Source organism: Lagenorhynchus albirostris, chromosome 2 (genome assembly GCF_949774975.1).
Source record: "Lagenorhynchus albirostris chromosome 2, mLagAlb1.1, whole genome shotgun sequence".
Taxonomy (NCBI): domain Eukaryota; kingdom Metazoa; phylum Chordata; class Mammalia; order Artiodactyla; family Delphinidae; genus Lagenorhynchus; species Lagenorhynchus albirostris.
The window spans coordinates 168,186,939-168,199,352 of NC_083096.1; the positions used below are offsets into that span (position 1 = coordinate 168,186,939).

Consider the following 12,414-nt stretch of genomic DNA (forward strand, 5'->3'; position numbering starts at 1 on the left):
TGGAATCTTAGTCCCCTGACCAGGGATCGAACCCACGTCCCCTGCATTGTAAGGCGGATCCTTTACCACTGTACCACCAGGTAAGTCCCTCTATATTATCTCTTTTTTCCTTTCCCCTGTGTGTGACTTCAAACTGTGTCTTGGATGGCTTAACCTTGTTAGTAGCAAGTGAAGGCATTTTGAAGAGGCTGAATTGATGTAATCTTGTTTGGAGTCTGAGGAACAGACTGTTTCTTTTAGAATAATGAAAGGGACAAGCAAGATGAAGATTAATCTAAGGATCCAATAAAAAGGTTTGGTAATTTTAAACATTCTTTGTTATTTCAGGTTGTAAGTGGTAAAAGTCAAAGCTTCAGTTTGAATATTCTGGTGCCCTGTAATTGTTTTAAGAAGCAAAAGCATGTTGTTCATTGACATACCAGTCAGACCACAGATTTGGTCTGTCACGGGGCAGGGCTGTGGACTCGTCTCGGCCGTGCTGTGTTACCTCATCTTAAAAGGTTAGAGATAGCTACCCACCAACAGTCCCTCCCATCAGGAAACCTGCACAAGTCTCCTAGATAGCCTCATCCACCAGAGGGCAGACAGCAGAAGCAAGAAGAACTACAATCCTGCTGGCTGTGGAACAAAAACCACATTCAAAGAAAGATAGACAAGATGAAAAGGCAGAGAGCTATGTACCAGATGAAGGAACAAGATAAAACCCCAGAAAAACAACTAAATGAAGTGGAGATGGGCAACCTTCCAGAAAAGGAATTCAGAATAATGATAGTGAAGATGATCCAGGACCTCAGAAAAAGAATGGAGGCAAAGATCTAGAAGATGCAAGAAATGTTTAACAAAGACCTAGAAGAATTAAAGAACAAACAAACAGAGATGAACAATACAATAACTGAAATGAAAACGACACTAGAAGGAATCAATAGCAGAATAACTGAGGCAGAAGAACGGATAAGTGACCTGGAAGACAGAATGGTGGAATTCACTGCTGCAGAACAGAATAAAGAAAAAAAATGAAAAGAAATGAAGACAGCCTAAGAGATCTCTGGGATAGCATTAAACAGAACAACATTCGCATTATAGGGGTCCCAGAAGGAGAAGAGAGAGAGAAAGGACCCGAGAAAATATTTGAAGAGATTATAGTTGACAACTTCCCTAACATGGGAAAGGAAATAGCCACCCAAGTCCAGGAAGTGCAGCAAGTCCCATACAGGATAAACCCAAGGAGAAACACACCGAGACACATAGTAATCAAGTTGGCAAAAATTAAAGACAAAGAAAAATTATTGAAAGCAGCAAGGGAAAAACGACAAATAACATACAAGGGAACTCCCATAAGGTTAACAGCTGATTTCTCAGCAGAAACTCTACAAACCAGAAGGGAGTGGCATGACATATTTAAAGTGATGAAAGGGAAGAACCTACAACCAAGATTACTCTACCCGGCAAGGATCTCATTCAGATTCGATGGAGAAATCAGAAGCTTTACAGACAAGCAAAAGCTAAGAGAATTCAGCACCACCAAACCAGCTCTACAACAAATGCTAAAGGAACTTCTCTAAGTGGAAACACAAGAGAAGAAAAGGACCTACAACAACAAACCCAAAACAATTAAGAAAATAGTCATAGGAACATACACATCGATAATTACCTTAAACGTGAATGGATTAAATGCTCGAACAAAAAGACACAGGCTTGCTGAATGGATACAAAAACAAAACCCATATATATACTGTCTACAAGAGACCCACTTCAGACCTAGGGACACATAGAGACTGAAAGTGAGGGGATGGAAAAAGATATTCCATGCAAATGGAAATCAAAAGAAAGCTGGAGTAGCAATACTCATATCAGATAAAATAGACTTTAAAATAAAGAATGTTACAAGAGACAAGGGAGGACAGTACATAATGATCAAGGGATCAATCCAAGAAGAAGATATAACAATTATAAATATACATGCACCCAACATAGGAGCACCTCAATACGTAAGGCAACCGCTAACAGCTGTAAAAGTGGAAATCGACAGTAACACAATAATAGTGGGGGACTTTAACACCTCACTTACACCAATGGACAGATCATCCAAAATGAAAATAAATAAGGAAACAGAAGCTTTAAATGACACAATAGACCAGATAGATTTAATTGATATTTATAGGACATTCCATCCAAAAACAGCAGATTACACTTTCTTCTCACGTGAACATGGAACATTCTCCAGGATAGATCACATCTTGGGTCACAAATCAAGCCTCAGTAAATTTAAGAAAAGTGAAATCATATCAAGCATCTTTTCTGACCACAACACTATGAAATTAGAAATGAATTACAGGGGAAAAAACGTAAAAAACACAAACACATGGAGGCTAAACACTACGTTGCTAAATAACCAAGAGATCACTGAAGAAATCAAGAGGAAATCAAAAAATACCTAGAGACAAATGACAATGACAACTAGAAGACACTGATGAAAGAAATTAAAGATGGTACCAACAGATGGAGAGGTATACCATGTTCTTGGATTGGAAGAATCAATATTGTGAAAATGACTATACTACCGAAAGCAATCTACAGATTCAATGCAATCCCTATCAAATTACCAATGGCACTTTTTACGGATCTAGAACAAAAAATCTTAAAATTTGTATGGAGACACAAAAGACCCTGAATAGCCAAAGCAGTCTTGAGGGAAAAAAAACAGAGCTGGAGGAATCAGACTCCCTGACTTCAGACTATACTACAAAGCTACAGTAATCAAGACAATATGGTACTGGCACAAAAACAGAAACATAGATCAATGGAACAAGATAGAAAGCCCAGAAGTAAACCCACGTACCTATTGTCAACTAATCTATGACAAAGGAGGCAAGGATATACAATGGAGAAAAGACAGTCTCTTCAATAAGTGGTGCTGGGAAAACTGGACAGCTACATGTAAAAGAATGAAATTAGAACACTCCCTAACACCATACACAAAAATGAACTCAAAATGGATTAGAGACCTAAATGTAAGACTGGACACTATAAAACTCTTAGAGGAAAACATAGGAAGAATGCTCTTTGACATAAATCACAGCAAGATCTTTTTTGATCCACCTCCTACAGTAGTGGAAATAAAAACAAAAATAAACAAATGGGACCTAATGAAACTTAAAACCTTTTGCACAGCAAAGGAAACCATAAACAAGACGAAAAGACAACCCTCAGAACGGGAGAAAATATTTGCAAACAAATCAACGGACAAAGGATTAATCTCCAAAATATATAAACAGCTCATGCAGCTCAATATTAAAAGAACAAACAACCCAATCCAAAAATGGGCAGAAGACCTAAACAGACATTTCTCCAAAGAAGACATACAGATGGCCAAGAAGCACATGAAAGGCTACTCAACATCACTAATTATTAGAGAACTGCAAATCAAAACTACAATGAGGTATCACCTCACAGCAGTTAGAATGGGCTTCATCAGAAAATCTACAAACAACAAATGCTGGAGAGGGTGTGGAGAAAACGGAACCCTCTTGCACTGTTGGTGGGAATGTAAACTGATACAGCCACCACGGAGAACAGTATGGAGGTTCCTTAAAAAACTAAGAATAGAATTACCAGATGATCCATCAGTCCCACTACTGGGCATATACCCAGAGAAAACCACAATTCAAAAAGACACATGCACCCTAATGTTCACTGCAGCACTATTTACAATAGCCAGGTCATGGAAGCAACCTAAATGCCCATCGACAGACGAATGGATACAGAAGATGTGGTACATATATACAATGGAATATTACTCAGCCATAAAAAGGAATGGAATTGGGTCATTTGTTGAGACGTGGATGGATCTAGAGACTGTCATACAGAGTGAAGTAAGTCAGAAGGAGAAAAACAAATATCGTATATTAATGCATATATGTGGAACCTAGAAAAATGGTACAGATGAACCGGTTTGCAGGGCAGAAATTGAGACACAGATGTAGAGAACAAACGTATGGACACCAAGGGGGGAAAGCTGCGGGGGGGTGGGGGTGGGGGTGTGATGAATTGGGCAATTGGGATTGACATGTATACACTTATGTGTATAAAATTGATGACTAATAAGAACCTGCTGTATAAAAAAAAGAAGAAATAAGGAAAGAAAGAATGGCCAAAAAAATCCCCAAATTAATAGAAAACACTAATCTACACATCTGAGAAGCTCAAAAACAAATTGGATACAAGATTTGTTTAAAATCCAAAATCATTTACTGTACTAATAAAGGACAAAAACCACATGATCAATAGAGAAAAAACATTTGGGAAAATCCAACATCCATTCTAAAAAACTCTCAACAAATTAGAAATAAAACGGAACTTCTTCAAAGTAATAAAGAACATCTACTGGGACTTCCCTGGTGGTCCAGTGGCTAGGACTGCGCTCCCAATGCAGGGGGCCTGGGTTCAATCCCTGGTCAGGGAACTAGATCCCACATGTCGCAACTAAGACCCAGCACAGACAAATAAAATAAAATAAAAACATCTACTAAAAAAATACAGCTAGTTTTAAAAAGAAAAAGGTTAAAAGGTTAAAAAAAGGTTAGCTGGAGCTCTCCCTAGCAACTCATTTTTATTATATCTATTTGTATACTTGTCCTGACTTGTCAGCTAGAATGTAAGCTCTCAGAGGACAGATTGTTTTATTCATTTTATATTTCCTACTTTCAGCACAGTGATTTATATGTAGAGGGCGTACAACAAATATCTGTATAATACTGCATTCACGAATGCACACACACACACAGTTGTTTTTGAAATGCAAAGCTCAGATGACCATACTTTCCAATTCAAAAAAATCAAGATATATGGTCTGAAAAGGTGGAGTATACTTGTAAGGCCAACTGGCCCGAGGCAGGGGAACGCAATTAGACTCACAGGTTGCATCAGACCGAAACTTTCCGGACCACCCAGTTCCAGAAACTGACCTGGAGACTTTCCGGACCACCCAGTTCCAGGAACTGACCTGGGGGCTTTCCACCGGGCCCAGCCTTCCCGCCTTTCGAGGGGCGGGACTAACGGTCCCAAGACTGATGCGACCGGCACCAGATATTGCCACGATACCCGAAAAGACCACCAAATAAGGAATACCCTGCGCCCTCCCAGATTCACCACACCCCTTTCCCTTCTTCCCCTATAAATTCTGCCCAAACCCTCGCCCGGGCGCGACTTCTCTGGCCCCTTTCACTCGGACCAGTGAACCTCGCCCGGGAGCGTTCCCAAATAAAGCTTGTTGAAGCTCTCCTCCATTTATTTCTTGGTGCCGTTCCTTACAATACTTAGGAGGACCATATGGGTGAATATTTGAAATATTATCTCAGAAAATATTGGATGATAGAATCACTTTAATTACAGTATCCAGTCCAGGGGTTCTTATCCTGTGTTAAATGGACTTAAAAGAATCTCTGAATGGAATTCACTGGCCCTTCAACTTGGAAGGGAATGAAATAACAACTTTATTCTCACTAATATACTGCCAAAATTAAGCATTTTCCCCCATTGTGAATGTAGGCAACAAACCAGAGAATTAGCAGTACTTTTCACTCTGTCACCAATAGGAATCACAGATATTTTCATACACATTATAGTTGTGGGATTTCTTGAAATACCTCCTCATTGCTTACATTTCAGTAGTTGTTTGACCTGCTTCACGATCTTGATATTTAATATTTAAAGAAAAAGATTACTATGTCACAAGAGTTTTAAAAATGTATTACCGGGCTTTCCTGGTGGCGCAGTGGTTGAGAGTCCGCCTAACGAGGCAGGGGACACGGGTTCGTGCCCCAGTCCAGGAAGATCCCTCCATGCCACGGAGCGGCTGGGCCTGTGAGCCATGGCCGCTGAGCCTGCGCGTCCGGAGCCTGTGCTCCGCAACGGGAGAGGCCACAACAGTGAGAAGCCCGCGTACCACCAAAAAAAAAAAAAAAAAAAAGTATTTCCTGATTGTATTTCAACATTTGTAATGCTATGTATTTTACTTTATTTTACGCATTTAAAAACCTAAAAGATCCATAGCTTTTACCAGACTGTCGAATGGCACAAAATAGGTTAAGAACCCTCGAGCTAGACGCAGATTTATGTGAAGCTAATAAGGGTTAAGCTTCAAAGTCCCTTTACCATGCCCTTCCAAGACTCTTCCTAAATTTGCACTCATCATTTTATATTATTTTTCTAAAGGATCCCAGCATAAGTTTCACACCCCATAATACAAAAGTTGGATTCACCGTGACGTTTAGCCCAGTACCGGGCACATAGGTTTTCCATAATTAATTTTTGGTTGATAGCTTCTGGGAAATTTAAACGATCCTCGAAGTTATCTGGAAATCTTGCAGACCACCGCTTGGCTTACTCCACTTCCCGAGAGGGATGGGGCAGTGGAGATGGGGTCGGGAAGGAAGGGCCGTGGGATGAGATAGGTTTGGACTAAGGCAAGACAGGGAACAAACCAGTAGGGGGTGGAAGGTGAGAAATGTTTAGGAATAACGGGATTAGTCTCCTTTGGGAATGAGCCCTTTTCCTTGCACGATTCCTTTGGTTTCGTAGATGCATACATCTGCCCTATCTACCTTGTGAATATTCATTAGCTCCAAACCCCGTGAAGAAAGGTCTCTGCTCTGTCATTTGTAGGTAACATTGCTCTTGAGAAACGCCCACTTTAGCGATTTCCCTCACATTCTGAGCTGCTCCCAACGATGTGTGGAAGGGAGCCCGGGAGTCAGCTTTCCGAGCGTTCCATGGGATGATTTTCTACACGAAGAAATTCTCCAACAAAACAGACGAGCCAAATCCTTACACCGTGTTCTAACTAGCGCCCAAAAGACGACCAAGAGGGAGGCCGGACCGCGTGGCGGTGGGCGTGTCTGGGGCGAACGCCGGCGGCGGCGGCTCCCGGGGGGATTACAGGCGCTTGTGGCGCCAGCCAAGGGGCGGGAGGGCCGCGGCCGAACAAGCCGGTGCTGACGGTAGGGGGCGGGGCTCCGGAGGCGGCCTACTTTTTCGGCCTCGCGCCGGCTGCAGACGAAGAGGGAGGAGCCTCGGCACCCTGGGCCTGGAGCACCGCGTCTTCGCCTCCACCCGGGGCTTCGCCACAGACCCCTTTGTGTTCCTGCCCCCGCCCCGGAGGCTCCCCAGCCGGCGGCGCTGAGTTCCCTCATTGGCTCAGCCGACGGCTTCATCGATTGGCTCCCAAGTCGTCCGGCGTGGTGCGCCTCTTCTCGCTACTATTGGTCTTCTGAGCTGCTCCTCAGGCCGCCGCGCGCGGTGATTGCCCGGCCTCTCGGAGTCCCTGGAAGCAGTTCCGGGAAACCCCGCGTGCTGCCGGGATCGCGTCTCTGTCCATGAGGGGGGGAGGGGGTGGCGCGCGCGCCATTTCTAGTCGTTTTCAAAGCGCCTCGCGCTGATTCTCACGGGCCCGGCCGTCGGCCCCAGCTCTGCCCCGGTGAGTCTCGCGCCGGCCCGCGGGGGGAGGGGCCGGGAGCTCCGATCTGACCCTACTGGGCCCGGCCGGGGCACGGCGCCTTGTCCCCAGTTTCGTTTTCGCTCCGAGGCCCCGGGGTGGGGGTGGGGATGGGCTGGTGGCGGTTTCAGCCTCGTCCGGCCGCTCAGTTGAGGGCCTGACCCAGCCGAGGCGTCTCCTCGCCCTCGCTCATCCTCCCCCCGCCCCTCCAACTCCCGGCTCGCGGTCCGGCCGGCCCGGCGCCCTCCGCGCAGGCTGCCGGGCCGGGCGCGCTTTTCCCGCCTCCGCCCGCTGCTCCACGCGGCCGGGCCGGGCCGGCGGCCTGGGGCGCCCGCGGCCCCATTGCTTTTCCCCGCCGGAGCCGTCTCGCTCCCGTCTCTTCCGGCCTAGCCACGAGTGGGATGTGTTGGTGATCCGGACCGGCATGGGGAGCGGGTGGGCAGAGGGCGGGATGCAAACCCCGGGTGACCTGAGCCGGGAGAAAACTTTTGTGTGAAGCAGAGGCCAAAAGGCTGGTTTGTGTAGGAAGCCTCCCTCCCCTCCTCCATTCTGCATGCTTCGAGTCGAGATTTGAAGGAAAAAATGACTACTAGAGGCCATGAAACTTAGCCTTCGAGCGGCGCCTGAGATACCTAATTCTAAGACTGTCGTAGGCGCACTAAATTGGAAAGGCGATTCTTTTTCTTCTGCGGTAAAAACCGTAATTGCCAAAATTTAAAACTTGAAGCCACGGGGCTCTTGAAGGGTTCAGTCCTTTCACACTACCTGTTTCAGATTTTTGCTGTCCTCCGGAGGCTGAATTTATGTCTCATGAGTCAGTCGTAGGTTAAGGGCTTGACACTTCCTAAGCCATGAGATAACCGTTAGTCTTCATTTCGTTGGTTCTTTTAAAGCCGGTCTCTTAAATGTGAAGAATTTTCACGAGATGTTCAGAAAAAATCAGGGAGGGGCTAGTGCCAGACTTCCCAAATCTCCCAGGAGTCCTTATTTAAATTTCTACTTTTCGCAAAAAAGTTTAGATCAAATGACTTAAGTCACATTAGTGTATTTGCTGCATCCAGAAATATGGTTTGGCTGTGTGGCATCGTATTGAATACACACAAGAGTTTTAAATGGTCTCATATGACATGAAAGTCTTTTTTAAAATGAGCACATTGTATTTGGCTTGAAGAGAGCTTTTTCCTTGATCCGAAAGGTTTTATTTTCTGGACTCTAATAGTTGTACGTTTTTGTTGTTGTTAAAGTTTACAGACTTTTTTTGTAAATTTCAAACAATTTCAGAATCAACTTGTAGAGAGCCTTTGCAATGGATGGTAGTCATAAATATTTCTGTCTTGTGCTTGATATGCAACTTGTCTTTTTGCTTTACACATACTTAAAAAATACCACCTTAACAGATGTTCGTTGAACTTTTCTGTTAAAATTTGCTTTCTTTCCGTAACTAATAGTATTCCAAGGTGCAATACTGCAAGGGTCTTGTGATACGGAGAACTTCTGAGTTCTGATGATCTTATGGTCGTATTTGGGGGTGGGGGAGCATGGAAAACTCAATGTTCACAAAGATGTTTTGGACTTTAGGATGCATCTTTATAGAAGTAGGTGTATTAATCAGTAAACTATTCATCTTAAACTGTAAGTAGTTTCTTGATCAAAAGTGCCAGTTTTGAATGTTTTTGTTTTTGCCAGTTCATCAGAATTTGAGGCTTGCCTTGAGAAACATTTATCCACCCAGCGATTAACCATGGAGTCTGCGTCTGTGTAGACATTAGAGGGTTACTAAGTCTTAATAATGTTTTGTAATCATAAGAAGTCATGATATTGTTTATCCCATTTTCAAAGTAACCCTTTCTGCATTTTCCTCTCTTCCTACCCTGTATTACCTCCTTCTCAGTCTTCCTCCCGTTTTCATTAACTTCAACTTAGTATCGGTGGACTTTGAAATGAAGTTGTTTTAAGTCGGAAAACTGCACCTGGTGCATTTGCACAGTGTTTCGATAAGCAGTCTGGAGGTGTGGTTATCTTACGTATGGGTTTTAGTGCTTTTTAGGAAACTTGTATTTTCTTTATAGCTGACTAGGTATCTTGAGTTTCATCAAGAAAAGTAGGCTTTTCCTTGAAATCCATCTTCATGTCCTTTATTTCAGTATTCGTTGCAATGTCTTTATTCTGGTGCTTATTACCTTCATCACATTATAATTTCACCACAGACAAATGCATTTTAACTTTAATTCCGTCTTTTGAGGAGGTAGTATAGAGACTGGCCTTGTATGGTTTTATTATTTAATCTCTTTCTTCAGGGAGTTGATCCACTTCAGCATTACGTACAGGTCGAACACCCAAAATGATTTGGGTAGGTTAATCTGAGACATCTGACCTAAGTTTATCCTAATTAGGTAATGTTTGTTGAAACTATTTGGAAGAAATTAGTTATCCGTTCTAAAATATGTTTTTTAGGTTTATTTTACTGATACGAAAAATTCAGTATACACTCATGATTTTTTTTTTTTTGAGAAGCAACCTTAACTGTAGCTCACTTTTTATTTTATGTGGACTTAAAACAATCATTTAGCTTTTAAACCTGGTCATTTTTTCTTTTAAATCTGTGAATGGGAATAGCAAATTAATTTTAGAACAAAAATTAATGTCAAGTTGTGTTTTTTGTTTTGTTTTAAGTGAGGCGGAGAAAACCCAAATCACCAGAATGTTGAACTAGAGACAACAGGGCATTTATTTCACACCTATCTTGGATTTGAAGCAGAGCTAGGAAAATTTGAAAGTCCTTGAACCTTAAGTTGTCTGTGGGTGTTCATTCTGTTTTTAAACGAAACTTTTTAAAACTGTGTAAGAATTGAGAGCTTGAGGGGCTTTTTAGGATTTTGTGGTGATTTGTTGATAAGCTCGTCAGGACACAACAGCTGCTTTTGTTAATCAGTGATTCTACCTTAAGTAAATTCAAGCCTTTATTTAACCTAGTGTACATGAAGTTCCTTAAATAACACTTCCATGTACATTTTCCATGGTTTTACAGACTTATTATGCAAATTTAGGTCAGATACATCAGAAAAGGCATCATAAAATAATATTTTGATAGAAGTTATTAGCAGCATGTATACAAATTAGTTTAGATAAATCATGCATTGTCCTACAAACTAGTTATTTCTGGCTTAATGTAATATAGCTCCTGAATTTTTTCCAGCAGCATAATAAAATGGCTAATCAGGTGAATGGTAATGCGGTACAGTTAAAAGAAGAGGAAGAACCAATGGATACTTCCAGTGTAACTCACACAGAACACTACAAGACACTGATAGAGGCAGGCCTCCCACAGAAGGTGGCAGAAAGACTTGATGAAATATTTCAGACAGGTATAATATACATTTCTTGTTTCTGACTGGTTATGAAAGTGAGGGCAAACCACTTTGAATTTTATAGACTTTTTTTAAGGTTAAATATTATTGTTTCTGATCTATATAGAGCTGAATGTTACTTTCCCTTCATTGAGGGCATATTGGGTTTGACTTTGATATTCTTATTTCATTATTTCAAAGCCTTCTTAGTGTTGAATATGCAGTCTTAGTTGTTTCAGAACAGTACATCAATTTGTCTTAGATTTACCATCAATTAATATATATGTTTCAGCATATCAAATTTTACATTTTTTCTTAATCTAAATCAGTCATCATTTTGCTTTTACTTTTCTACTTTAGCTTCTTAAAGTGATTGTTAAAACAGCTTAGGTCTGATTAGGTGGCATAATAAGAGGACTAGTTAGACTGTATTGTCTGAAATGATAATAAATGTCCGACTCCTTGAGAGTTTGTGGCCTGTCTAGTTTCTAACAGACAGAAATCCACAACTCTCAGTAATTTGGAAGTGTTTGGTTTGTAACAGCTGCTTTTTTTTTCTTTCTTTGTTTTTTTTTAAATCTAGGAGTCCCATGGTTAAGTGCTTAAGGAAATTTGAACATTTTAATATGGTGGTTGTAAGTGGTTTGAAGTTCTAAAGAGGGAGAGAAATGTATCCCCTTAGGAAGTGTTGTTCATAAATAAATGTGTCCTCCCCCTTTGGGGCCATAGATGGAAACTTTCTTCCTCTGTGTTTTGTGTGCCTATCCAGATTCTGGGAGAGAGAATTGAACTGTCTCACAAACATGTCTTAAGTACCGTAGTAACAAATATCTGGGGGTTTTTTGTCTTTAAAACATTTTTTTTTTTTTAATCTGAGAAGCTCAAGATAATTTTAGACATTAAAATGACTTCTCAAAATGACTCCTGGGTGATGGTCCCATTTGAAAATCAGTCCTCAGGAACTTTCTGTGACATTCTGCCATGGAGAATTGGCAGTGATCTGCTTCGAGATACTCTCTTGTAGAGTGTTCTGTTACTGATAAGAGGCTGATGGTTTGGGTGTAGGGTTGGATTGACAGAACGGACTGATGGGTATCCTGAGTTGTGTCTTTGGGTGGTGATATGGAATATTCAAGTAAGGAAACTCCAGTTATTTAGGCATGCTCATTTTGAGCTCTTAAAACAAATCATGGCAACAGTTTTTTAAAAGTAACCTCACAAGTGACAGTATTTATTATGGAGTAAAGTTCTTTTTGGCTTTACCAAAATGGAGTCACTTTTGATGTTAGTTCATATGGATTTGGGGGTTTTAATCTGCCAAATATTTCCATTTTACTTTGGATCAATTCTGAAATATATTGAGAAATATAAAATTTAACAGACTTAAGAAATTAAACTTAGTAAATGTTCTGTGTGCAGTTAAATATACTGTATATATATAGAATGCAGTGCATATATTTTCTGTATAGTTTGCTCGTTAAGTCCACAGTAAAGTCCTTTTAATGCCATTTGCAAAAATTGTCATTGACAGTGTTGTGAATGCCCCAGCATCTTTTAAAATCTCATTGTGACACT

At 41.5% G+C, this 12,414-nt stretch overlaps 1 protein-coding gene across 5 annotated transcripts in view; it reads left to right on the forward strand.

The window, feature by feature from the left end:
- Nucleotides 1-7,334: 7,334 nt before the first annotated feature.
- Nucleotides 7,335-12,414, forward strand: part of HNRNPR (heterogeneous nuclear ribonucleoprotein R) — a 35,349-nt gene continuing 30,269 nt past the window's right edge. The window contains exons 1-2 of one of the 5 annotated variants that reach the window (XM_060141149.1): nucleotides 7,335-7,474; nucleotides 10,692-10,857. In XM_060141149.1, coding sequence (XP_059997132.1) covers nucleotides 10,701-10,857 — 157 coding nt within the window. In that variant the 5' untranslated portion in view covers nucleotides 7,335-7,474; nucleotides 10,692-10,700. Of the gene's footprint in view, nucleotides 7,475-10,688; nucleotides 10,858-12,414 lie in introns of all 5 variants that reach the window. The other 4 variants (XM_060141148.1, XM_060141150.1, XM_060141151.1 and 1 more) reach the window with 4 other exon arrangements.